The sequence below is a fragment of the Apus apus genome, chromosome 9 (assembly GCF_020740795.1).
Source record: "Apus apus isolate bApuApu2 chromosome 9, bApuApu2.pri.cur, whole genome shotgun sequence".
In the NCBI taxonomy this organism is placed as follows: domain Eukaryota; kingdom Metazoa; phylum Chordata; class Aves; order Apodiformes; family Apodidae; genus Apus; species Apus apus.
The window spans coordinates 13,545,205-13,572,767 of NC_067290.1; the positions used below are offsets into that span (position 1 = coordinate 13,545,205).

The 27,563-nt window shown below is 39.0% G+C and overlaps 2 protein-coding genes across 9 annotated transcripts in view; one reads left to right on the forward strand and one right to left on the reverse strand.

Annotated features, from left to right (window-relative positions):
• Window positions 1-10,635, forward strand: part of LOC127388117 (inter-alpha-trypsin inhibitor heavy chain H3-like) — a 22,343-nt gene extending 11,708 nt beyond the window's left edge. The window contains exons 12-21 of one of the 4 annotated variants that reach the window (XM_051627207.1): window positions 285-470; window positions 1,249-1,388; window positions 1,787-1,941; window positions 4,478-4,504; window positions 5,414-5,464; window positions 6,099-6,212; window positions 6,801-7,005; window positions 8,104-8,276; window positions 9,939-10,050; window positions 10,140-10,635. In XM_051627207.1, coding sequence (XP_051483167.1) covers window positions 285-470; window positions 1,249-1,388; window positions 1,787-1,941; window positions 4,478-4,504; window positions 5,414-5,464; window positions 6,099-6,212; window positions 6,801-7,005; window positions 8,104-8,276; window positions 9,939-10,050; window positions 10,140-10,269 — 1,293 coding nt within the window. In that variant the 3' untranslated portion in view covers window positions 10,270-10,635. The remainder of the gene's footprint in view (window positions 1-284; window positions 471-1,248; window positions 1,389-1,786; window positions 1,942-4,477; window positions 4,505-5,413; window positions 5,465-6,098; window positions 6,213-6,800; window positions 7,006-8,103; window positions 8,277-9,938; window positions 10,051-10,139) is intronic. The other 3 variants (XM_051627209.1, XM_051627208.1, XM_051627210.1) reach the window with 3 other exon arrangements.
• The window catches only part of ITIH4 (inter-alpha-trypsin inhibitor heavy chain 4), a 23,130-nt gene continuing 3,140 nt past the window's right edge, over window positions 7,574-27,563 (reverse strand). The window contains exons 7-23 of one of the 5 annotated variants that reach the window (XR_007890314.1): window positions 27,160-27,276; window positions 26,461-26,629; window positions 25,665-25,781; window positions 24,014-24,195; window positions 22,947-23,129; window positions 22,233-22,372; window positions 21,348-21,502; window positions 20,829-20,861; window positions 19,805-19,834; window positions 19,002-19,049; window positions 18,426-18,539; window positions 17,602-17,776; window positions 15,991-16,145; window positions 15,023-15,125; window positions 11,915-12,051; window positions 10,084-10,314; window positions 7,574-9,164 (exon numbers count right to left, since the gene is read on the reverse strand). Coding sequence is in view for 3 of the 5 variants with exons in the window: in XM_051627211.1 (XP_051483171.1) it covers window positions 14,430-14,505; window positions 15,023-15,125; window positions 15,991-16,145; window positions 17,602-17,776; window positions 18,426-18,539; window positions 19,002-19,049; window positions 19,805-19,834; window positions 20,829-20,861; window positions 21,348-21,502; window positions 22,233-22,372; window positions 22,947-23,129; window positions 24,014-24,195; window positions 25,665-25,781; window positions 26,461-26,629; window positions 27,160-27,276 (1,797 nt within the window). In the remaining 2 variants the exon portion in view is untranslated. Of the gene's footprint in view, window positions 10,315-11,914; window positions 12,052-14,166; window positions 14,506-15,022; window positions 15,126-15,990; window positions 16,146-17,601; window positions 17,777-18,425; window positions 18,540-19,001; window positions 19,050-19,804; window positions 19,835-20,828; window positions 20,862-21,347; window positions 21,503-22,232; window positions 22,373-22,946; window positions 23,130-24,013; window positions 24,196-25,664; window positions 25,782-26,460; window positions 26,630-27,159; window positions 27,277-27,563 lie in introns of those variants that run through there. The other 4 variants (XR_007890313.1, XM_051627212.1, XM_051627211.1 and 1 more) reach the window with 4 other exon arrangements.

A 27,563-nucleotide genomic window follows, 5' to 3' on the forward strand; every position in this document is an offset into this window, starting at 1 on the left:
GATTAACATCAGTGGAATTCAACATCCAGAGCATGTTGTTCTCCGATATTTTTCCTCTCTTTTAGTGAGTCTGAAAAGTTTCTAATTATTTGTAGATTCTTAGGCTTTTTTCTCTGAGATTTAACTGAATATTTAAATATTTCTTCTAAAACATACTTTCAGTTTTCACTGTTGAAATAGCAAGATGTTTTGGGGTACTGATCTACCTATGAATTAGGGACACTATGACAGTTAAATGTTTTGAGTTTTTTTGTGTTTTGTTTTGTTTTTTTCTTATCCTCTAGGGGTTTTATGATGAGGTGTCAAATCCCATGCTCACAGATGTGGAGTTAAGCTACCCAGAAAATGAAATATCAGACCTAACAAAAAACAGTTTTAAGCATTTCTATGATGGGTCTGAGATTGTGGTGGCTGGGCGCTTTATAGACAAAAACCAGAACAGTTTGACTGTAGATGTGAGAGGTGAAGGTGTAAGTATGGATTTATTTGACTTAAGTAAGGCATTTCCTTGCTACACAAACTGTCTGAATGTTCAAAGCTGGCAATACTAGAAATATTTACTGGTGTTCCTTTACTTCAGTGACAGGATGTGTTACTGCTTATGTGAGAAAATACATGTGCCAAAGTTGTTGCTTTTAAAACTGCAAGTTACTTGCCTAACTCAGTCAGGTATACTAGGGTCAGTCTGGAACAACTCTTAAAATAGAAGTCTACTTTTAATACAAACCAAGTAATCTAAATGCCTCTCCAGATCTGGATGCAGTAAAAATATTTGCCCCTGATACTCAAGAAACATAACACAAACATGTTATAGATCATGTTATCATGAATACTGTGAACTGCATATGTGCCCCATGCACTGTGGTATATTAAATATATTCTATTGAATTAGGTATATTTAAAAAATAATTAATGTATTATTAGTAAATTTGCCAGCATATCTGCTTTAACATGTTCCTATATGAAGTTGATGTCATAGTCAAAGTTCTTTAGATCCTGAGTAGCCAAATTCTCATTAACAAGATACCATGTGAATTTGGAAACTGCATTATGTCCTATAGCATAACCCCACTGCTAACCTTCACAGAAGCAATGGAACAAAGACCCTGATACAGCACTGACCATTTCCTGGGGAAGTGCTGTGTAGGACCATTTTAAAAGATTTTCAGATGTGAAGGTCTTGATGTTGGGAGGTTCTGGAAGTCTCTGGCTACTTACAATACCAAGAAGTTTCCTTATTCCTAACAGGCTAATGATGTCCTGTCATTTACTACTCAACAAGATGCTGAGCAAACAGCTAAAGGTTTCCAAGAACAGGAATACATATTTGGAGATTACATTGAAAGGCTCTGGGCTTATCTCACCATTGAACAACTACTGGAGAAACGGTAATTATTTCTGGAAAAACATCTTAGCTGTGAACCCATTAAGCCACCTGACTGGTGGAAATTCTAGGATGTGAAGCTGAAATTAAAATCATGCTGAGATGCCAATGGGAAAGCATAAAAATCAGTAAGGAAAATCCCCCAAGCTGTTTTCCCTAACCTCAGTATTCCTGCTTCAGGTAGCAAATTAAACAGTTTTAAACTATTGCAAATGTAAAGCACAGTTTTGTCATTTTCTTGGATAGCCAGTGGAAGCAAAAGTGCTCCTAGACTGTAGCAAATGTTCCTTATCGATAAATTAGCTGCAGAGAAACAACTTCACTTGAAAGAAAAATATTTAATTCAGAGTTAAGTGAGTAATTTAGCAATCACTAACAGTAGGAGTCTCTGCCTGTATTCAGCACTGCAGCTACAGGAGAAGAAAAGGAGAATCTCACTGCTGAAGCCCTGGATCTCTCTCTGAAATACAAGTTTGTAACACCACTGACTTCCATGGTGGTAACAAAGCCAGAAGACTATGACAATCAAGATGGCATTGCTGATAAACCCACTGAAGGTACAGATATTTTCATAATTCTGCTTGATTTGAGAAGCCAAGTGTTCCTTTGATGTTCCCCTGAAGAAAAGGTTTCGTGTGGGCCCAGTTTTAAACACGAAACTGAAAAATCTACTTTCTGAGCCTTGCATGTGTATGGTCTATGCAAAACTACTTCTTGTTGGAAAGCTCACTGCCACCAAACCATCCCTCACTGCTAAATCATACAGACAAAATACTATAAATTCAAAATAAGTGTATTTTAAGCTAAATATATAAAATATTGCATTTAAAAACAAAATTAAGCATTTCTAATCTAATAATCCAGATATAAATCAGTTTAGTCCACATTACTTTCTCCTTTTACTTTTCTACATACTTCAGCTTAGGGGTAGATGTAGTAATTTTCTACATGAAAGGGGAACATTTGCATGAGATCTTACTCATAAAGGATATTGCAGGTAGTAAAAAGACGCAGATTATATCTGTAAAACACAGTACTCCTATATATTGCAGAAATAGAAGGAATTAAAATGAAAATGCACAATATTTCTCAACCCCTCTGATATTCTGTCTAATTACTAACTCCTTGCTCAGGAAAACACTGTGCTCTCCTACAGCTCAGCCTCTGTTTGACCTGTGTGCAACAAAATGACTCTGTTCCTCTTAGCAAAGTAAGGCAAATGCCATCTGCTTAGAGCACCCCAAAGCCTCCCTACTCTCATCTACATGTGTGGCTTGGGCCATCCTCATCTCTCCCTCACTCAACAGGTCAGACAAAACCCTTATGAGGTTTTTCAATGTCTTCTATTAGCATCCATTCTTTTTTCTCCAAACTTTTGCTTAGTGCCCCTAGAAGTTCCTCCCAGGCTCTGTGTGGGCTCTCTGCTGGCTTCTAGATGAAACTTTCTCATCTCCTGAATTTAGCATAGTAATTTCAGGCATTTTAGCATAACAGAGATGCTTACTGGAAGTCAGTGGGTTTTTCTTTAAACTGAAGTAAGTCCTGAACCCAATTAATTCCTAAATGCCCTTCAATTCTGAATAATTCTTCAGGTATTCTGCTGACAAAATTTGTGCATTATTTTTCACAACTGTCATAATGGGATACTGACATAAAAACACTTCATGTTTAATTTAGTATTCAAGTCACTACATAGCATAGTGACTTTAAAGTTTACAGCTGGACTCCATAAAATGGAAAAACTTACCCAAACATCTGACACAAGTGGCATCCACTCAGAGTGACCTTCAGCTCTTTGCTTTGCCCTTCCAGGTACTTGTAATACAAAGGCCCTTTTCTGAACCTCTTTCCAAGTAAATCCTCTTTGTATATAGAAAGTATAGAGCAGGAATAGGAGAAAATACTCAAAGCTCTGCTGCTGTATAAGAAAAGAAAAGAATTATTACACATCCTACCATCAAGATTCACAAATAAGACTACTTAATAATCCAGTCAGGATTAACAGAATGATGCAAATACCTTGGAAACTGCAATAAGGAACATTCTGCAATGTGGAAATGGCATAACAATAAAACACTAACAGTGCTCCTGTCATATGCATAATTAATTGCAATTTTGCTGCCCCAAAATTGCAGCTTTCTGTGTGTTCCTGTTTGATCTACAAATACTGAGTGGTATCACTGGGAAGAAAAGGTATTGTATAATACTGAAGATGCCTGGTTGAATTGTCAAATAGTTTTACTTTCTTTTTCTTTCTTAGGATATGTTTTAACAGGGTCAGACTCCTTCCTGTTTAAACTTATAACTGAAACTGTCAATTTCTCTTTTTCTTCCTTTTACTTCTCACCTGGCCATGGTAACAGATGAAGGTATGTACGTTTCTTCTTATTAATATTTTTAACCATTAGAGATGGATTTCGTGCATCGCTTACCTGATCTAGGACACAATATTTTCATAAAATTCTTGATGAATAAATCAAGACTGTTATGAAGAGATTAAAAACTTTTCAGGTGGAAAAGTCTGTAAATACCATTTTCAGTGTGGTTCCTCCTGTCTCTGATAATTGCAGCATCCCACCATCACAAAATTCAGGCCCAGTGCAACCAAGTTGCTTTCCAGAACTAGCACTGTTGGCTCCCTGATATGGAGACTGATGCTGTGAATGCTGCTTCCTCAGCACAAAGCCTTGCCTTCGCACACTCCTCTGTAGCTCCAGATGTAAAAAGAGTAGGAGACTAGGAAAATGTGGAAGCAAGTGGGTAAATCTTCCTGAATTTCCAGTAGTACAGTTCAGAACAAGATGGTACAGAGTGCTCAGAGAAGAGTAGGCTGTCCTAGCACCTCACAGAGCAAACCCTTTGGAGAAGCAGCATTTCTGCTGAAAAGCAGGGTGTGCTTTCTGTATCTTCCTGACCTTTGCTTTGCTGCAGTACTAAATAAAGTGTTTTGACTAAGTTTTTATCATTTAAATATTTAGGAATTTATACATAATTACAAGATTTTGGAGTTGGATTTGGTGGAAGGAAAGAAGTAGCAGAGATTGGATTTTTATTCTTTCTAGCCTCTAAAATAACATTTTGTTTCATTCACAGCACTGGACAACCCAGATCATATGCTACGTAAGTTATTAAAGTTTCTGAGTGAAGCAGCATCTCCCAAAGCAAATTGGATCAGACAACTGAAATTACCAGAGAGATAGAAACTGCCTTTTCTGGGTTTACAACTGTGTTTTAACAAATACTACCGAATTGTGCTCACTGCTAAAAACACATGTGAAGGTAGAACAATACCAGATGTAAAAGTTTTAGCTAAATAGCTTTTAAGGAGTAAATGCCAGTTCATCAAACTACCTTTTATTTCCCTGAAAGCTGTTTCCCAAGAACAGAGTGGACTTAAATTTGCATCTCCTTTGGAATTACATAAAGCAAGAGAGTATGATGTCAGCATCTTTAATTCATATGTTCAATTACTTATACAAAAATAAAACATTTTATTAGAGAGAGAGAGAGAGCAAGAGCACACAACTGACCCTTCAGATTGCTGGTTGGACAGTCCTGGAAATGGGAGAGTGAGATTGAAGTTTTTGCTCTGGAGATTAGTCTAAATCTCTCTCTCTCAATCTCTCTCTGTTCATCTTCCTCAAGTCTTCATTGAAAATACTTCATTCTGGAAAAAAAAATAAATGTCAAAACCTTTAAAGTTTCCAATGGGTGATGTTGCATTTCCTTGCTGATAGCTTAGTCCTTAAGTGAGACATTTGTGTCCCACAGATACATTACTTGGGGCTTGTGGAAACCCTCAAAGCAATTCAGACTACAATTGAAATCTGCCTCTGTCCTGAATCTTGTGTTCAAAGGGTGCACAAACTGTCATTCCATGGACTATATGCTTTAAAAACTAGGATGGAATTAGTAATTTACCTAGCATATTAACTTCCTGATTATCTTACATGTACTGTGCAGATAGTGTGTACACATTCCATTTTGATGTGAGTTTTTCTAATATTTTTTTTTCTTTAATCATTCCAGCCTCAGCTTTCCTATATGCCGCACCTATAAACCCCACCTGGTATACTAGTGGTGAGTATTTTGAGTAGTGTCTGCTTGGAAGGAGAACAGAAGAGGGTATTTAACACTAAATTGCACAAATCTTATGAGCCTTTTAGATAATTCACTTCCACAAAAGCAGCCATTTATTATTTCCAAGTGGCTAGTGTTTTAATTTACTTTAAACATCTCCAAATGGTTTTTAAAGATCAAGCCACTGAGATTATATATGGTCATTTTCTTAGTCCTCCTTCCCATTGCTAGGCTTTGTGTTTGCAACTGTCTATTCTCTGTTCAAACTTTTTTCCTGCCTTCAGCAATACTTTCATGGCCCTCAGAGATAAGCCCTTAAGAGGTGCCCATCCTGAACCTACAATCCATGTGCCAAATTTTGCAGCGGTGAAGAGACACAGGATATATGTCACATACCTGGGGAAGATGAGGGGGTAAAGGGATGTAGTTCACTCTGGGGAGATGGTAGCAGCTTCTGTGGGACTCCACCTCTCCTCTGGAAGATGGGTTGGACTAAGCTGGATGTGCAGCTTGTGCAGGGAGCAGTTGCTGCTGGTTGCCAGCATCAGCAGGTCCGTTGGCAAAATGGCAGGTGTTCACGTGGAGTTTTGAACCTGTGTATCACTATACAAACACCCATGATTGGCATTTGCAGTTGATGGAGATCCACACTTCATTATATCAGTGCCACAAAAAGAAGATGCCATTTGTTTCAACATCAATGAAAACCCAGGAGCTGTGTTAAATTTAGTAAATGACCCAGTTACAGGTGAGTTTTTATTTTTTTTAAAAAGCAGTAAATCAGGATACATGTAACAAAATGTCTTATGTTTAAAGGCTATTTCCCTCTTTTATACTGAATAAGCTTTTTTCCCAGCAAAGTTAGTAGGAGTTCTGGTAGCTGGGATAAGGTACCATTACCATGACTGTGTTTTAATTTTTTTGAGCAAAATGAATTTTTAAGCTTTGTTTAAAAATCACTAAGAGAGTTGAGAGACATAATTTGTCTCAATGAGTAGTAGTACAAGCAATAATGCAACCCTTAGGTTGCCATTTCCTGGAATATCTGGTGAAGAGAGACCAATGTCACACAGGCTACTTGTGCCCATCGCAGACTCTTTGTGCTCTAGGAAACATAAAACTTTTCTGAATAAAGTGATTTTTTGTCTTTGTGCAAATCCACAGAACAGCCCCCAGAGCTTTATTCTACTTTGGCACAAACAAGCAGAAGTAAACCTAATCTATTTTTCAACTCATATTTGTTTCCTTGAGTTGTTAAATTTCCTTGACATTCCTTGACATCAGTTGATCAGATCCTATCCCTTAAGCAACACTTGATGTTTCCTTTTTGTATTAGGCATCACAGTCAATGGAGAACTCATTGGTGATAAGAGGCCAAATAATGATGCAAAGATCCAAAACACATATTTTGGAAGACTTGGCATTGCAAATAAGCACCTGGATTTAAAACTGACAGTAACTCCTGAGAAGATCACAATTCAGAATGGCAAGGAAAAAACAAGTTTCACCTGGCTGGATTCAGTCACCTTGCAACAAGAAGGGTAAGGCTTACAGGAAGAGTATCAGGCTCCTCTGCTACTTTCTACACGTTTTATAGTGTTTAAATACACTTTTTAAGATTTGTTGTCCGAATATACAAAAGAATATCCAAGTCTCTGCTCAATTCTGCCCTCTACTTTGCTGTGTAACTGCAATGATTACTCAAATTCCTCTGAGTAAGCAAAGAATTTTCCCTGATTTTCTATTACTATGACTAGGGTAAAAGTAGATTTGGTGTTGTGCTCAAAGATGCAGAATCTAACTAATACATAAAGAATAAGTTCAGACAAAGAGCATATTCTTTCAAACAAAGACATAATCATGTCCTGTCAACAGTCTCCATTTTAAGAAATGGAAATTGTGATACTTAGAGAATAAGTACATTTTGCCCTGTCAGCAGGTATGTTTTTCATGAAATTAATCTATTACAGAATAATTGATACCTGTGCAAAACAAACTTCAGAAAAGGAATGGGCAGCTTCTCCTCCTCATTTACATTGTCACTTTGTACCTGGAACAAAATTACTACATTCTCAAGGCACTGCAACAGAACGAGCACCAGAGCAAAAGTTATTCACACAACATGTTTATTATTCTTTTATTATGGCAGCCACATTGGTATCATCACTAACACAATCTGAAGCAAATCTGCTTTATTCTGGCACTAGCCTAGTCAGTTCAGAAGTTCTCTTTTCTGTAAAACAGAAGGGAAAGGTGCCAGGCAGCACCCAGGCAAAGAAGTGATGGTTTTGTCAATAACATTTTTATTACTGAGCATGAGGTGCTGTCTGTACATATTACTAGCCTATTTGTGATTAATTACGCTCTTAGAGGATGAGTTTTGGTAGAAACACCTTGCTGACAAGTTGAAAGGCAAGGTGGCCTTTTACAGTTTTATTTAGCATGAGTCTTGGGCTGTCTGTGAACACACAGAAATTCACATGGATCAAGCTAGGCAGCAAAACCTTTTCTTTAAAGAACACTGAGCAATGTGTAAAGCCATGTTTGTTTGTTGGACATGTTTCTTCTTAAGTTTCTTCTCATTGCTTTGAACTCTGGGAAGCACAATGCCCTAAGTCAAGTGTTTCTTTTTTCCTCAGTTTTACTTTGATAATTAACAGAAAAAAAAATGTGGTACTCACAATGGACAGTGGTGCCTCATTTGTTATTGTTTTGCACCAAGTATGGAAGAAACACCCTCTCCACCAAGACTTCCTAGGCCTGTATACATTGGAAAGTGATAAGCTGTCTGAACAGACCCATGGATTATTAGGTATGACTTCATAGAATCATAGAATCCTAGGGGTTGGAAGGGACCTCGAAAGATCATCTAGTCCATTTTGGTGTTTGCATGCTTGCCCTTCCTTATGAGGCTACATGACTTGTAGACACAATCTTGTGCTTAGTCTTTCTGAACTGAGATCGTGGAGGGAACTGAGGTGACATTGATTGACTCTCAAGATTTCTGACAAAATATACTGGACTCAGACTTTATGCATTATCTTTTTATAGATTCCTCTGCTGCTGCTGAAATCACTAGCATCCATTGCCCTCACTGGCATCTTTAAAGCCTCCTTAACTTACTAAATCCCATCTATAGATACTTTTTTTCTTACTACACTATTCTTTCAGTCTCTTGGATGGTTTGATCTCTCCTTTCATCTTATCACCTAAGTACAAGCACTCTGAGAAAATACACGTTTTCTCAAACAAAATTTACTAAACCTCAATTAGTACATCCTTGTAAGAAAAGAAGTTGTGAAGGTGTATTTTTATTTAGTAGCATATATTAAAATCACAGAATGCCTTGTATAGCCTAAGGCTCTCCTCATGTTAGCTATCATTTTTTACTCTGGAAGAAGGTGAAGTTGGTAATTCAGGGATCCAAAATTTGACCCCATGGAATCCCATTTTCTGCCAGTGCAGAGGGTTTGGTGGCCTGCATTCTCTGTTGGAAAATGCACAGAGAGCAGCCATTTTCTCTTCCCTTCCAGTTTTCACTTAGGAAATCAGGTAAGGACAGAAAACATTTGTTTTAAGTCAGTAAGTTTAATCATTGTGGAAAATAATGAACTGCTGAGAACTTAAGACTTCTCAGTCTCAGTCTGTACTTTGAGGTATCCATGGCAGTACATTTTAGGTCTGTGTGTCATGCAGAGTGCTGCAACCAAACAGAAAAAGAGCAGAATAAGGACAGAATGTTATTTATGCTTTTCTGCTCCAGTCTTCTCAGGCTAAAGGACTTCTCCACAGATAAGTTGTTCAGCTATGGTATAAATTGCAAATAGCAAGAAAATTGCAAAATGCCACATGACCTGTGAGTACAGAGTGACACAGGTCACTGACTTACACATCTCGTTGCCCCTCTCATCATCTCTGACTTCGCACCTGTACTTCACTAAATAATCTAAAATCTGTGCTCTTTATAGCACCTAAAGCACCAACAGCATCCTGCACCAGCCCAGGCAGGGCAAAAGTGGAAGTGTGAAAGCTAATCCTGGCAGGAGTGTAAAAAAATTCCTTATATGTCATCCTTGTTCTGAGCATAATCACATAAAAAAATGGGAGAGATCAATATGTGCATTATTTGATAAATAAAACCTAAAGACTTTGAGAGTATCTAATAAATACAACTGAACAGATAAGACACAAAGTGTGGATATCTTGAAGGATATCTAGAAAAGGTTAATCTTCCTGGGCACTCAAAAGTTGGACCTTACATCCAGAACATGTGCACAGAATTCAGGTTTATAAAAACTAAATAATACCATAGTATATGTTTAACCTTACACCAAACTTGGTGTTTGCATATCCATTGAAAACCCTGAGAAAACATGGAAAACAGCATGGGAATGTAGAAGTTCTGGGATTTCTGTTTTGTTTGTTTTAATATGTGCAACATTCCAGAAGTGGTAATTTTGGCTTCTATTTTTAGGACAGTTTTTCCACCCCATTGACTTCACCATCCTTGAAATTCATCCTGGATCTGATCCCAAGAAACCAGATGCCACAATGATTGTTAAAAACAATGAACTGAGAGTAACAAGGTAAAAAATAATAAAGTCCTTAGCAAAGATTACCTTGTTGTAGTGCAGTTTCTGCTTCAATGCTCCCATGACTGTGTTTTCCCTTCCAGGGGCTGGCAGAAGGATTACAGAAGAGATCCTAGACACGGTGTTGATATTCCTTGCTGGTTTGTTCATAACAATGGAGCTGGGCTGATAGATGGTGTTCATACAGACTATATTGTTTCCAATCTGTTTTAAACAACTATAACTTCCTCCAAACTCATGGCTATACAGGGTGTTTGTCTGAAAGAATAGCATTTTTCTATGTTTAAGGAATATTAAAGATACATAAGCTTACCATGTTTGGCAATGCCAAGATCTGACAGATTTTCACAGAGAGTTTTACTGCGTATTTGATCAAATCTTAAGTGCTAAACAGCTATTCTGCTTGTGTGCAGATATCACTCATCCCCTCATATATCCTCATTTTACTGAATTAATTTACTAGTTTTAAAATTATGACTTAGAATGTTACTTTGTAAAACATAACAGAAAGATTCTATCCAATTTAAAATCAATTAACTGAATGTCAGGAGTGGTTTAAATAAAAACATCAGTACTTAATGCCTTGTTCTGTTATTCCAACAGCTATCCATGTTTTCATTCTGGTTTCTCAAAGCCCAGGATACCAGATGCATTTTGAAATTCAACACAAGGGGACAGCTGACAGACCAGGACATATTTCAGGATAATTCAGTAGTGCTTCAAACCATCTGACCACTTGACTTTACAGTGCTGAGGGCTGGTGTAGTGCTGTCACTTGAGGTGACTGTTAGCATTAGTACTTTAATTTGAACTTAAATTTTGAATGCCCATATATTTATAAATTAATGAAAAACCATCATTCCAAACAGCAGACAAATTTAAGTAGCTGTATTTTGGACAGTATATTCTTTTGTGTAAGCCTTACTGTCTTCCAGTAAAATTACTCCCTCTGTTCCTGCAACAGCATTCATATACTTATTTCAAGGCAAGAAATGTCCCATTTATTTATATATTCATTTTGTACTGGAAGAAATTTTAAGTTTTCAGTTCTAAAGAAAAAAAAACAAACAGATTTCTTATTTACTTTGAGTATTCTTTTCAAATCAGCCGTAGTAAGGCAATTGTGGTCTCACATGGCAAAGTAGAAAACTTCCCTACTATTCTTTACATTTAGTTACAAATATATTATCCTATACAGAAGGAGAAAAAGTCAGTATGTGGGTAACTAGAATGCAGACACACATGAGGAAACAGGGATGTCATGGGAAAAACAGAGATAGCATAAAATGTGATGGGTTACATTGAAAGAACAAAGGTAGAGGTGAACAGAAATGCAACTGAAAAATCAAATAAGAAAAAAATAGAGGAAAAATATATTTCTTGTTATGAGAGAGACAGGCCTTCTTCAGGAACAAATCCTTTATTAAAAGCAGTAGTTTTGTAGAAGAAGAAAAATATTCATTTCTTATGGGGAAGAGGGTATCACAGAGGTTGGATATCTCTGCCTGCTGTATTTGGACAAAATTATGAAAGAAAACAGTGATTTCTACAGAAGGTGACAGGTTACTGAAGGCTGTGGAAGGCAGAGAGAGAAACAGGAAGGTGTAAGAGAAGACCAGAAAACTGAAACCAGTAAGGTTATGTTTACATGGTTCTGAGTCTGTATTCTAGGGTAATTAATTAGAAAATAAAGATCCACTTTGGATCCTGCCCATCAGGACTGATCCTGTACACACTTGCTTCATTAAAACAAAAATACCTCAGCAGTGGAGAGCAGGTCTCGACCCTCCTGGCTGGCAGTTTAGGCACAAGGCAATACTGGGCACAGCTGGAGCCAGAGCTTTCCTGTTTAACTTACAGGGATGAGGCACATCTGTGGAAGTGGCAGGAATCTTGTTGGCTGTGGCCAAATTGTCACCCAGAAGTTGACCCCAGGGGCTGCAGTCTGCTTTTGTGTGGCTTCAGAGGCAGCCTGAGAAACTCCCATTGACACTGCTGGAGAGAGAAAAATCCTCTTTTTAATACATAATTCTTCCAGGATTCCTGCAAGGGAGGAGATAACTGCTAATGTAGCTAAAGGTGACTCTTAACACTAACCACTAACTGGTACAATGCTGTTTAAAAGCGTGTGAGGTGCACTGTGTGTTCTGCACCTGAATCAGAAATCACAGAATGCAAAATACTCGTTTACTGTGTCTGCCTTCGAGCTTCTTGAGTAAGGGAAGGGAGTGCAGGGAATCAGAAGTCCCTCAGAACTCCTTTCAGGGCTTGCAAAGGTCAGGAAAAGAGTGACTAAAGAACAAATTAAGACACAATTCAAGTGAAAAAAGAGTGAAGTGGAACATAGAGAACAGAAAGCACATGTGCAGAGGGGAAAACATACCATGGGGAGGATTTGGGAGTCTCAGAAGCCAGACACACAAGCAGCACAGGGCTGCTGCTGTGAGAGATGGACATCCATGTGGGGACACCAGTGAGTACCTCTCAAGACCCAAAAGGCTCCATCAGCCAGGGCAGCTGGGGGCTGTCCCCTGTGTGGCTCTGGGCACAGTTCCTCAACAGAGTGTAGAGAAATGGGATGCAGTCCAGGGGATGGGAACAGCTTTGCAGAGACATTGTGGAATGAGGGTGGAAAAATCTCAGCTACATAAGAAGTTGTGAGGAAAGCTGACATCTGATTTTCTTCTCATCTGCTAAGGTTAGCAGGATCTGCTGCTTTGCAGCAAGGGACAATTCCATAACCAGGAGAGCAGCTGCCTGGGCATTTGAGGAACCTTGGGCACTGCAGGTTTTAGGGGATAGGTTCGAAGAGCATCTCTCAAGAACGGTCTGTGCACACTTGAACCCCAGTCAAAGCGAGGGGACCAGGTGAAAGATGCCCTCCAGTCTCATTGCTGCCCTGTCAGTGCTATTTGCTGTCCCTGCAGTTAGCAGGCAGGAGGAGTAGGCAATGTGTACACACCCTCTAGGTGAAGCATTTCTAATTTGCAGTAAGTCCACTGATAAAACCCAGCATCAACAGAATGTAACTCAAATACCAAGCTCATTTATAATAAGCTGCTTGGCAAATTAGGAAGCCTGTTTATGATGTAAAGTAAGCAATCTGGTGGTTCCAGTTTACAAATTCCACATTGTCTGCCATTTAATTTGTCAAATCTGCATCTCCAAATCTGCATCTTGGAAGTACAAGCAATTCACACAAACGTATGTTGGCATAATGTCTACACAGTTCTTTTTAAAAAACAGGCTTCTAATTACATAATTTGCTTTATCTTACTGACTTTGGCAAGGAATTGCTTCTCTTCTAGTACATTGCTTTACAATAATAAGGTTTTTCCAGTTATATATTATTGGCAGGATAGAAAGCAATTTTTGTTAAATCTTCTACAATGCTGGCATATTTGTCAGTTGAAAGATACACAGGGACTGAAATTCTAAAACTCAAAATTATTTTGGAATTAAAATATATGAAAAAAACTTGAAGACTAAAGCTACAACTTGCATTCCACAGGCAGAAGCTTCTGTCCCTATGTTTCCTCTGAAATGTTACCTTCCTGCACCACATGTTGTTTTGACTTCTTCATTATTTGTAGAACATTTTCCAATGTTTGCAAAGCGTTGTATGAAATGGTGCCAAAAAAAAAAAAAAAAAAAAAAAAAAGCTGCCGGGTAGCAATGCTCTCTTTTGCAACAAATCAGGTCTGTTTCACAACAAGCCAATGTCTGTTTTGCAGATGTTTTTGAAACTGAGCCACAGAAACTTTGTAACAATGAAGGGGACTGCAGCCATCCCCGCTGGCCCCGTTACCAGTTTCATCAGGTTGAAAGTTGTTACAGAAGGACCTCCAAAAGAATCCTAACAGAAGAAGAGTGCTTTTCCCCATGAAATAATAAAATGGAAGAAACAGTAAGCTAAACTATGAGCACTACAAAAATTCTAAACTTCACACTCTTTTTACAAAACATCTAGTTCAAGAACACAGTAATTTGCAACTGGATAGAGGGTAAACATTTCAGAAATCTATTACTGTTTGCAGGACATATTTGTTGGGTTGGGTGATGCCTACTTATTTTTATTCAGAGACCAAAGTCTTTGTGTCCATACCAAACTGTGAGCTGATAATGTCAATTTTATTTAATACATTCACATCAATCTTTAATAATGTCGCCACAATGAGTATTAGAAATCATTTTCAAGTAACAAATAACAAGCAAGCACATTCTCATCTCGAAAGCATAATTATGTTGAGATTTGTGATATTTGTCTGTAGTAAAAGGAAACACTAACTGTGTGGTTTTCTTGATGAGGGAAAGTATCAAAAATACTTGGAAGAGCATCATTTGCATAGTTTTCTTTCCCAGAATACTTTTTTCTAGGGAGCTAAATCTATTGACCAGCAGGAAACAAAATCACGGGTTGAGTCAAGCCTGTAATCTTTCATGTATTGCCTGAAATAAAATCAAAACAAGAAAACTTTGTGAAAAAATAACAAAAGGGCAGGACAGAGCTTCCAGAGCTGGAGACAGCAGTGGTGGGGACACAGAGGGACAGTGAGCATAAGCTGCATGCTTACAGCATTTCTTTCACATCACAAACACTTTCTAAAAGCAATTGAAGTGTAAAATTTTTTTTCATGGTAAATCAAGCTGAGGAAAACCCTCCCTTATCCATGTAAACCAGGCAGCAGAACCTTACTCTGTTTGACATCTTTTATACGAACAGTAGCCCCAGGGTATAGTTTTCCACTCTCTGTGAAATAGGAGCCTTTAGTCCTGTAGCATCACTTAACAAGCAACAAATTCTGGCTGTTAGGGTGAAATTCTAGCACGAGTCCCTATGATTTACATCAAAGAGGTGTGTTCTTACAAACACTCCCGTACTTTAATTTATTTTGATCTCTGGTATTAACTGATAAAATGCATCTCAAAGCATGTGCACCACTCACCCTTATCCCATCTCTGTTACCTGGTGGCTTTGTGCTCAAGTCCAGACACATTCAGGAGTCTTTCATCAGCTCTCTGACTGATGTTGGAATTATTCTCAAATTGTGCTTTTGAATAAAATTGACCTAAGCAACAGACACAAAAATTATTTAAAAATACAAAACCTCTGAGTATTGCTGTTAATTTAGCCCATATGGCAGCTACAACACCTGGAAAGCAGCCATCTACCTCAGAAAGAAAACAAAACAAAAAATACCTGGCCACATCTGGAAGCTCCCTTACTTAAGAAAATTCCCACGTTTCAGCTGTGATCTCCTGTTGTCCCTAACAGTCCTCCAGAGAGGTTCAGCCTTGCTCTGCTGGGTTTTCACTCTTTTTTGGGGTGGTTTTAGAATATGCCTCCCCGTTTGCAAAGCTTTTGAAACATCTTCAACTGTAGTCCTGCCAGGATTTTTGGACTTGAGATGTTCAGGACCAGCTGGCTTTTATTTTCTAACCCTGATTGTTTACAAATTGTATGTCCATTATTTATAGCCTATTATTTGACATCAAATGAATTTGCTGTCATTCCCAATACTGTTGAGGTTAAGATCAGCTATTCTTTTAGTCTTATTTTAACATTTTTCTAATCCCATAATAGTCTATTTAGGCTTGTACCACTGGTGAGTGGAAAAGCATTGTGTTACGATTCCAGGCTAAGACCTCCCTTCTTCACAGAGTAGGGGCTGGATTGCTGTGCAATAGAAAGTGATGTGACATGTCTGAAAATAATAAATTAAATGTAAAGTTTCTCTAGAAACCCCCTGAATTTCAGCATTCCTGTTGCTTTGCCTGCCCGCTGCTTTTCATGGGCGCTTGTCAGGACCCAGGGAAGTAAAATCTGAGTAAGGGCTTATGATGTGGCTGAAAAAAAACCCATGATGTTCTCAGTGAAGAAGCTTAGTTACAAGATCATCCCTCTTTGCTGCATCCATCCCTAATGATACATACCCAGAACTCCACTGACTTTGTCAGAAAAACGGTCTGTGTTCAGGAAATACAGCCCAAGGAAACCATCTGGAAACTTTATAAAGGAAACTGTTACTGTGACTGTATCAGTCAACAGTGCTGTGACACTCCTTTCCTTTTCCACTGAGACTTTCAGCCTAGGAAGTAAATTATGAGGTTATTTCCAAGAAGAATATGAAGACAAGGTATGTGTTTAACAAGCTGACATTAATTAATTAAAATAATTCCATTTTTGCGTTTTGTCTCTTTGCATTTTTCATGATCTGTTGGTTATTTTTAAGCTAGAAAATACTAAGTAGCAGATCTCTTCTTTCTAGACTGCACAACAGATCTTTCACATATCATGCTACACCAGAGAACTTTTTGCTGAAGAAAACATCTTATTATTCCAAATTACTAGAAATGTTTGGATGGGGGGAAAAAAGGAGGAGGCTATTTCATAATTTTAATGAGAGAAAGGGTAGACTAGATTAAAAAAATTACTAGATAAAATAATTCAGTGTAGTTCATTAACAAGTCAAATACTTTTTTTCTTGGGTATTTCACAGGTTTTTCAGACCCTGCCTTTCTCCTAACCCATTAATTTAATTCTGACTCCAGATGGGCTTGCAGAACACAAACATCCACTGACTTTTTCTCCCTTGCAGATCAGGACAAAAACATGCTCACACAACCTGGTGTGCACAGTGCTGTGGTTGTGGGGGCCTGGGTGCTGGTCTGAAGCAGGAGGATCATTCTGTTTGGCAGACAACCAGAGAGTGGCACAAATCCAGCATGTTCTTGGCTCCGTTTGGGTTACAAAGATAATTGAAAGCAGTTGTTTGAGGACTTCTGTTATTGTCTAGAACTGACTGTAATAGAAGAAGTGCTGCTGTCCTGCCTGCCCCAAATCAACAGCAGATCCTCCAAGAAGGTTTATTCTGGTGGAACTAGCTACATGCAGCTCATTCTTGTGGCTGGGAAGGATCCTGCTCTAATTAGTCCAACCAAGGAACTCTATGTTTAAAGTACCCTTTATCTGACAGTGGGCAGTTAGTTACACATAGCTATTCAAACATTTTATGCCTTCCCATAAAACATGTCAGCTGCCCAGATGTGAGTTATTGCTGAAAATGAGGAGAAGGAAAACTTCAGCCTGTGTGGAGCCAACTGCTGTATAAAAGAGACAGTAAATGTCAAAGCCATCACAGCACAGCGCTCGCTCTGCAGCTGGAGGAACACTAAGTGCCTGGTGGCAGCCAGCACAGTGGTGGCACGGGGGCTGCTACATGCCACAGTGGGTCCTTTTCTTTGGAAGATAAATGTTCTGCCTCTGATGTTGAAGCAGAAAGGCAGGCTGGTGCTGCAGTTGTTTTGATTCTCTTACATAGGCATGGAGAATTAAACCAAGCCTTTTTTTTTTTTCCCTAGTATCTGAAGTGGGGGGTTGTGAAGGTACTTTGCTTACACTCATGTTGAGTTACTCACCAGAGAAGGACATTTGTAAGCACTTACTTGAAGCAAAAGGCATGTGTTAAAGTGGAGGCCTGGATGAAATAAATATGACTCACATTTTCAAGTCTGAGAATGGACAGGGTGGCTGATGTTTCTTACCCTTGGACAGTGGAGGTGGCTGACTTTGTCCATGGCATCCGAGTGCTCTCGTTATTATGGCTGAGGACAATCTCATCCATGGAGATGTGGATTTGTGCAGGGGGGTTCATGTAGGTAATTTCAAAATGCACAAAGTGATTTGTTCTGTCCCCAAGTTTCCCCGTCACAGTGAGTCCTTTAATAACATTGACACAGATCTGTCAAATGACTGGGCTTTTATGACAAGTGTTCTTAATAAAAGTGCTTCAGCTTTGATACTGAAACAACTAAAGGGTCTCAGATCTAATTTTGGGATGCACAGCACCCCCAGATTTCAGCTCCACATTCCCCCAAAACTGCAGTGGGGTGACCAGAGTCTGTTAAACCACACATTGCCACCTCCTCTTACAGAGTTCTCTCTGCTCCATCATCAGAGTAGATGACACCTGGTGCCTGGGGCCATGGCTCCTTCAGGAACAGGACCATGGAAACTGCTCTGTGTTTAGAGTGTGCATCTTCCTGGTAGTATGTAGGGACCACAGGGTTTAAGGTCTCTGCATCCTCAGCAGTCTCCAAGGGTATAGGGGAAAAGGCCTTGGAGGGGACACCAGGAGAAGAAGGTGACCCACAACCAGACCTTTCAGAACTGCCCTCAGCTGTTGCAGAGTGAAAGTTCATATTGCCTCACAGCAAGGAAAAAACTAAGCCCAGCCTCCTGGGTCACTGCAAGGCAGCAGGTATGCTATGGCCCTTCATTAAAGGGGTTATTTCCAGACACCAACTGCGCTCACAGACCAAAGTGCCTCTCGTTCTCCTTGGTGTCAGGGACAATCGGGCTCACTCACCGTGCTCTGGATCTGACAGCAGGTGAACAGAGGGTTGTGCTTTTCCACCAGTATTTAAGCAGATTATTTCATTTTGTTGGGGTAATTGCAAGATAAGCTGTGGATATTCAATGGCTGAAAGGCCAGAAGAACAATGTTAGCATGCAAAGAAAAATCGAGCTTTGGGATAGGCATAGTAAAATGACTTAATAAATGTATAAGTAAAACATTAGTTATAGCTTCTATACAATAAAAGGATTAAAATCAACACAGTAATAATTATTGAAAAGCATAGCTAGACAGAACACCTTGACATGAATGAAAACAACAGTTTTTTAAACTTAAGCCCTTAAAAAAGCTGAGGGTGAGGATCTGTTGTACTACATTTTGGGTCATTATATCCTTGAGCCAGAGAGGCTTTCTCATGGGACAGGGGGTATTATTCACTTACGTGGAAAGAAGCAGCTAAGATTTGCAAGAAGAGGTAAAGGGTTTTCACAGAGTTGGTGCAGTCAGAAAAAAAACATTATAGTATGAAAAACTGTATATTACAGTTATACTAATTATTAAAATGAGACTAGCATACCTCTTACTTACCAGTAGGTTGTACTCTCATTCTTTCTCTTAGCCTGACAGCTGAAATAACTAAAATTAGTAAGAAGAGTTTAATGAAACATTTTTCTCTAAGTCTAATTAACAAAGAAGAATACTGAGATGGAATCTTTTTAGCAGAGCTCTTCACTGACTTCTACAGAGAGCTTTGCTTAAAACAAGATGTCCCTGTGTGGGAAAAAGAGAGTCCAATGTCCAGTGCCCATTTTACTTGGGATCAACCATGCCACTGGGGCAGGCTCAGCCTGAGCTGCAGGAGGGTTTAGAGCTGAAGTTTTGACAGCTGCTACAGAGTTACTAATACATGCTTTTCCAGATCTTTCATATTTATTTTCAAGAGGTATCATAAGTTTTTATTTCTGAAAAGGCACCAAGATTGTTTTCAAAAGTTTATAGTTGATTTATAAAATACCTGTGGACTGAAGTACATATAAAAACTATATTGTATATCAAGTGGGAATCCATAGAATCATAGAATATCAGGTTGGAAGGGACCTCAAGGATCATCTGGTCCAACTTATCTAGGTACTACTATAGTTAATGAGATGGGTCAGCACCCTGTAAAGTTGTCCAATGTGGGGGAATCTACTACTTCCCTTGGGAGACTATTCCAATGTTTGACTGTCCTCATGGTGAAAAATTTACCTCTTGTGTCCAACTGGAATCTCCCCTGGAGCAACTTGTGCCCATTACCCCGTTGTCTTGCATTTATTAATGTTGCTATGAACCTGCCTATGAAATTAACTTTATAAAATTATTCTGAATAAAACCAAAGGAGGAGCACTTACCAGCAGCTCCACTCCTCAGTCCTTGATGAGCTGGAGAAAGAAAAGAGAGTATTTGTGTTTTATTTGTGATCACAATACATACCTTATGGGAGTGTTTCAACATCAAATCTATAACTCTCCAGCTGTACCTGTCTTCCTTTCCCAAAGTAAGCTATCTGCAGTAATGAAGTCCACAGGACCTGAGCACTGATCCCTGGAAAATATTTGCAGCCAAAGGATGGAAATGGACAAAATCTACTAACAACTTTGTGAGGAAGGGATTTGCAAAAAGAGATTTAATTGTCTGGTGGATGCCTGGGGGCCTCACCCACCCCATGCATGGGGACAATGTGGGGTGGTGGTGCTGTTGCAGCACCAAGCTCTGTGTATCTCCTCAGCTGGGCCATGATTCTGGCCAGGGAGTTTTCTGCTTTTAAACTCCCCAGCACCACTTTGAAACCGGCAACCTTGAGTGAGAGTGGGGCAGCTTTGTACTTCCCTCAAAACATTTCTGTGAAAGAGCTAGAGCAAAAGTAGGGATCTTCACCTATGAAAGCATTGCTATAATAATGTATTATCACAGCTGGAATTATCAGGTTAATAATGCCATAAGTTTAAAATTAATTCTCAAACAGATCTATTGTTTCCAGAGAGAAAAAATTAAAACCAAAACAATACATAATCCTCAGTTGTTGTTCCAAAATATATTGAGCTTAATTTTTTAACAGATGCTTTCCATGTGGTAAGAAGAAGCAGAGAACATCACTAGCACTGTTGACCTGAAGAACTACTTTTCCTCATGAGTAAAGACAATTTTGGCTCTTGAGATTTTCTGTATGGAAGATTTTATCCCTTTGACCGTATTATCCATCCAAACCCTTCACAGACCTTGCCAGTCATTGCTTAGGTTTTGTTTCCCATATTTTTCCAAATATTAGATACTTCCCTCTATAGAGCAACCACCATGAGCTCTTTTAATTATTTTTTATTATTATTATTAGAGAATATTATGAAGTGTGCTACTGGAAAAGAAGAAAACATTTACCTCTTACTGGAATACTGCGGAGCTTCTCATTCTCTAACACAAAGAAGAGGGACAGGTTAGTGCCAAACACTCGACATGAAATGATTTTTACCATGTGCAAACCAGAAAATGGGAACAAGTGGGTGTTGGGCTGTAGGTGATGAGCTTTTTTGCATTAAAGGATAGCTAGCTAGAGCACATGCATGATTTCCTCCCCCCCATTCATTTTCCAATTTAATGCTACAAAGTGCAGAATCCCTTTGCAGAGGGAGGAATGCTGAGTAACAACTGTTAAACTACTATAAGTTCATAATTAAACAGATTATTTTCCATTTCAATAGGGGTGCCCATTCCACTACTTCACCTTTTAGAAAAACCCTGTGTGTTTTATTTTGAAAAGAAGCTAATCCCTGAACTCCTCCCTCTGGTGTGGCTTATTACCTTGCCACATCACTGTAAAAGGAAGATATGCTGGATCTCAACAACAAATAATCAATAACAGCAGTATATTTCAGAGGGGCTGTTCAATGCCCCATTTACCAGCTTCCGTGGGTTTGTTGGCCAGCTCCATCTGCTGATGGCCAGTAGGTTTGGTGACCACCATGGAAGTGAGGGGTGTAACGAAGCTGTACTGCAGAGACAGCTCTAAGGCTTGTGCCTTCAGTTTTTTCTGGTCCTCTTCTTGTGCTGAAATACTAAAGTCATAGAATCATCATAGAATCACAGAACGGTTTGGGTTGGAAGGGACTTCAAGATCATCTAGATACACCCCCCCCTGCATGGGCAAGGACACCTTCCACTAACCAGGTTGCTCAGAGCCCCATCCAACCTGCCCTTGAACACTTTCAGGAAGGGAGCTTCCAAGTCGGTGTTAACTGTGTAGAGACTACACATTCCTTGTTCTTTTTTTAAGCTGTGTCTTAACAGATACTTTTTATTATTGAAGAGTAAGTCATCTTATTAGGGTAACTCAGCTTGAAATGGAGGTCCTTAGTTGTTTGCAACACTGGAGACTATATATACTTCAAACACATAAAAATAATAGATACATGTTCTATGAAATGTCTGATGGACATACTTTTTGTTCTTTTTACTACCTATTGCCATTCACTTATCTTCAGACAATATTTATGCATGTAGGCACAGCTCAACACAATCCCTACAATTAAAATCTATTCACAGTAATGCAATGAAGAATACTTTATGTTTTCCTATGTGTATATACATAAATATACACATGTAATGATCAGTGCTATCATAAACTGAAAGGCACCTCATGTTCCTCACACAGTGTTTCTCTAATACACTATATTTTTAATACTATCTCCAGAAATATTTATGTTTTCCAATCATATGATTTGTGAGTAAGGAATCTGTGTTTTAAGAAGTTAGAAATCTGTAATGCAGAACAATAAAACAACTTACGATTTTTCCAGAAGCTGCTGAATGGTTAAGTAAGCCCACAGTCTCTCTATGAAATTTCCAAAGATGTAACTCTGATTTTGAAATATTTGCTCCTTCTCTTCAACATTTGCTGCTTCTTTAAGAGTCAAGTCACTAGTATGCTGCAGTGGGAGAAAACTGACCATCAGAAGAACAGTTCCACATTTCTTTTATAGTCACATGATTAGACTTAAAAGAACATCTTTCAGTACCAAAGTATCCTTTTTGTCCTTCACTTTTGTTCTTTCCCATTGGAAATGCAATTCCAAACCAGCAAAGAAGCATGTATTTTGGATGTGTATCTCTGGACTTGAAACAATGTTGAAAAAAGAAGGTCAAGAAATTGTTCTGTTTCAACATTTTTGAGATAATTCAGATTTCCTCCTTAATTCTAAAAATACTGACTAGTTTCCTAAAAATGCTTGAAAGGCCAAAATATTATGGTTTTGAAGGGATTAAAATTGCTGTTTGCTTATTTGTGGATATACTTTAAAGTTTTTCTTTTGTAATACATTCAGAAGGGGGAAATTGTTTGAATTCTCAAATATTTTTCTAAAATGGGAAAACAGCTGAATGCCCAAAGGTAGAAAACATATATTAGAACATATATAACAAAAAACTTCTTGAATTCTCCTGTTGCACCATAAAAGACAGAAGGGAGTTATGTTTTTCACAGTTAGTAAACTAAATACTTACTGTCTGAGCTTTAATTTCTACTGGCAAAAGATCAAGGTCATTACTAATTTTTCCAGATACTATAATTTCAGATCCTTCAAAAAACAGTTCGAAATTGTTCTTGGTTAATCCTTCAATAGCATTTTCTGGATACTGCATTTCAATTTTCATTAATATTGGGGTAGCCACCTCTTGATAAAAGCCCTAAAGAGATAAAGAGAGAGCACACAAATGACTGCAAAATTATACAAAGCAGTACGTTGAATGTCTAAATCTCCCTTAAAAAGAAGGGAGCAAAGCTTTTTGTCAGCACTGTAATACTGTTGCAAACTAGAAAAAACCCTGTTTCTTCCCATGGATCAGAAAACCTTCTCCAGTCAGGCTGGCTATGCCATATCAACTGTATTTCCTAAGGTAATCCAAGTAACCCAAGCAGCATCCCCGTTATCACTGTCCCACCCATTTAGGTGTTTTGCTATAGTCACATTTTATATTTGATTGTTTAAACTTGACTACTCCTGAGGATTCATCTCTCTCTTTCTGGACTGGGACTGGTACTGGCTTTAAGCAAATCCAGTCTGTTCACATCCAGCCAAAACAGCTAGAAGTGGCTTCCCAAAAAAGAGAATGTCCCTAAAGCTACAACCCTTCACCAGATGGGCAGGAAAAACCCAGGCTGGTGGTACTGTGGAGCCAGTTTGTCTGCAGGCACCTCAAACTACCCCCTGATTTTTAGCAAAACCAAAAGGCTTCCAATGGTGGTACATCAAGTGGTTTGAAATCGCACCTGAGAACAGAAGTTTTTCCACCATCACCCCCTCTGGACAATTTGTCTTTTCGCAGGAGCACAGCAATGTGTGATTTTCCAGGCTTGCCTAGATGCAGCTGATTTGACTAAAACTCCCACTTCAAGCCAAGGTTAAAGTACAAACCCACAGATTCCCCAAATTTGCCTTCCTCCCTCCCCAGAATTATCTGATAAATTCAAACCCAAGTATTCATCTCAGAAAATCTGTGGGTTTGCTGCTATGACTAGACATAAGCCATAGCTGATAGACGGCTTTTCTGCCCTATTCCTTATTCCTGACCTGGAGCTGCAAGGCTGCATCCGCATCTTCATATATCCGACGTGCTATTCCTCCATTGCTTAGGGCCATTTTCTCCAGGAATTTATAACTGACATCAAACCCAAAGCCAAGGCAGAAAAGAGCATATTTCCCATTGATTGCTTTCTGAATGTTTTCTTGAATTACTTCCACATTCCTCTCACCTGTAATTGAAAAAAAATATACCCTTGTTTGGTTGGCTTTTTTAAAGTACAAAAGGACAGCAGTGGGTTTAATGGAAAGTACTGCCTAAAGTATTTTAAAAATAATTAAGAATAAAACATTAAAATATATGGGACAGAAATCCATTAATTGCATTGGAGATGAAATCACCACCGTGGCAGAGCCTGGTTCTCCCTCTTAATGACTTTTACTAACCTCTGCTCATGCCATCATGGCTAAGTGCAAAATATTTTACAAGATGATGGGGGCCAGAGGAGTTTTTTTAGGACAAAAGGGACACACACTATGAGTTAACAGTGCAAGGGATGGAAACACTTGATGAAGCACTGGGAAGACAAGTACCACCCATAAAAATTACGTGTGTGAATTCAGAGAAGAATGGATCAGTTAATGGTGTATTTCAGACAAACTGCAAATTAACTCAGCCATGCTTCTCTCCCAGCAAGATTATCTTATCCCATTTGAAGAGCTGCTAATGGCCTTGTATGGAGAGCATCTCCATCAGCACTTCCAGGACAGGAACTGTCACTGCCTGTAGCAATACCATGGGAGCAGCTCAGATTTTTCCCTTTCAGCGTGCTTTGCCAAGGAAGGCAGGGTATGCACTAACAGTGCATGTATTTGCCTGGAACTCCAGGCAAATTTCTAGCCAGCTTGTGGATGTGCAACGTGCTCAGGGAAATCTGAGTCACACTGTGGCTGGCAGCAATGTGAGCTGAATTTTATTTAAAAAAAAAAAGAAAACAACCCCAAAGCAGTGCAGATCCCATGGTCTGAAAGGCAGATAGATCTTATTAGAGGCTTACAGCTGAATTAATATTGCTGTCCTTGGACTGATGCTGGTGTCACACAAAATACAGACAAATGCCTGTTCAGAACAAGTGATGTTTGTGCCATTGCATTGAGGGTTATTGTTTATTTAGCCCAAAATTTTTATCTAAACCCTCTGGTTTGTGATAGCATAGCTGATATCTAGTAAAGATCTAGACACAGAAGAAAATACAAAACAACAGGCACTTTGAAAATACCTCAAGTTTGGATCAAGGAGGGTGAAGAAATATAAGCAATACCTCTCGCATGAAACCATACGTAATATGTGCAAAACGTTGATGTTCTGGCACTAAGCATTTTACTTTCAGGTTTGAATTGTGCCTGGAGTACCTCCAGCAGTTCCCTCTAGTTTATAAACTGAGAAGCCAATGGTATTTAGCAAAACAGATCCCAGCTAAAGCATGTGTAGTCATGGGCAGGCTGGCTCTGCCATCCCTTCTTACAGCGCTTGCCAGAGCCCTCTCATAATCATCCTCCCTCCAACACAGATCCAGAGATGGTCCAACCTGCTCATACCAACGTTCTTCTGAAACACAGACCATGTCTATCAACACCTGGGATGCAAGTGTAAAAGAAAAAAAGTCAAGAAGAGAGAGGTCTGAGGCTGGTATTTACTCACCAGAAGTGGGCTGGCCATCTGTCAGCAGAATAATCATGGAGATGCTCCGCTCTGGCAGCCCCTCAGCTTTCTCCAGCATGCTCACGGCCGTCAGCAGGGCACCGTTGATGTCTGTGCCTGTCAGGAGGAAGCAGGCAGCACTCACCAAAAAAAGGCCATCCCCTGAAGGAACTGGCACACTCCATCTGCCGAGGCTCTGGAGAGCCATTTGAAGTTCTCTGCAGGAAATAATCCTTCAGAGAGATGGGGATTTAGGGGCTTAGCCTACTGGGCTTAATTTTGGTGTATTACATTGCAGTGACAGTGCTTCTTTTGGGAGCATGTTCCACACACGTCACACCAAATACAAACACATCTAGAGCCATTTAAAAGTGCTTAAATAAGCACACTATTATCTGTTATTATTTTATTTTTACAAGGGGACCCTTGATATTAAAAAAATCAGCCAACTGCTTTCAAATGTTGAGCAAATTGCCATTTTTCTGTAGGAAAAAAAAGTACTAGCAGGAAAATTTCCAGCTATCTCTGCTCTAAAGCCACCTTTGTGGCTTGGATGGTTCAGAGGTGTGATGTAACCATCTCATATATATACACATCCATATCATAATGTAGTCACCAATCTGTCCACTCCCATAACCAGCCTTTCTATCCCACTCATCTCTCGTAAGTATTAAAAATTTTTTTTGTGAGCATTGATGATAGTTCCGTGGCAGTTTATGACTAATTAATGCAATTTTCTAAACAATTTAACATCAGGTACGTTTGTTTTTTCAAGCATCTAGGTGGTGCCTGGTACCTCCACTAGCAGAAAGAGTTTGCACGAATCCTGCAGCACTCGCCAGGTTCTCTGGAGTGGCTTGCAGCAAATTGCTCTTCCACTCCATCACTCTGCTTTTAAAGGTGATAAAGCTGAAATGATCTTCGGGGCGGAGGTCTTGCAAAATCTTCAACAGGGCACCCCTGGTCTGTTCCAAGGAGAAAACAGTAACTTTGAGTATTTCTACTTTTCTGCCACAGCTCAGATTGGACTTGCAGTGTAATAAGCCCTGTTCAAAATGCAACCTAATGCCCTTATTGAGTCTCAATGGTAGACAATCAGAAACAGTTGATTCACTTCACTTACAGACAAAAAAACCCCAAACAAACCAACCTGTGAGGGCTGTAGAGGGTTTGCCTGCTCTCTAGCAAAGCTACTAACACAGTCATAAATAAAGGTAAACCAAACAAATTAATTCATTAAACTTCATTAGAAAATTAGAAGCAAAATGTTTGAGCAGAGATAGAAAAAGTGCTCTCTGCCTTAATGTTTGATACCTGTGAGAACAGCTCTACCATACATCTGTGCATATGTGTCTGCAAGCATTTCTTTACGTCCAAAATGTTTGCCCTCTATAAAACCAGCACATGTGTCCAAAGTGAAATTCACAGTCACTTCCTGAAAAGGCTGGGGTGTGTGCTTGATGCAAGCCAAGGTCAGTACTTTGAGGGAAGTTACCTGCTCAATTTTTCTGCCTGCCATGGAGCCACTTCCATCTATAACAAAGACGACATTTTTGGGAATCACTGGCATTTCACGAGGTGCAAAGTAATGCACAAAATACCCATTGACAATCTGAAATACAAAGTGTGAAATCATGTATAAAATTACATCTAAATAAGTATTGCATCATAACATTCTGGCATAGCAGAAAAAGGGGTCCATGCCCAGCATTCTGTTTTAGATAAGCCCAAATCAAAGAACTATTAAAATGTATTTCCTAGCTGGAAGCAAGACTATCTGTAGAGAGCAAATGATGAGGGAACAGCACATATATATATGTATATGCATAAATATATATATAAAATATATATATAATGTGCCTCAGTATTATATGTATGATCTATCTGTATTATGAATGC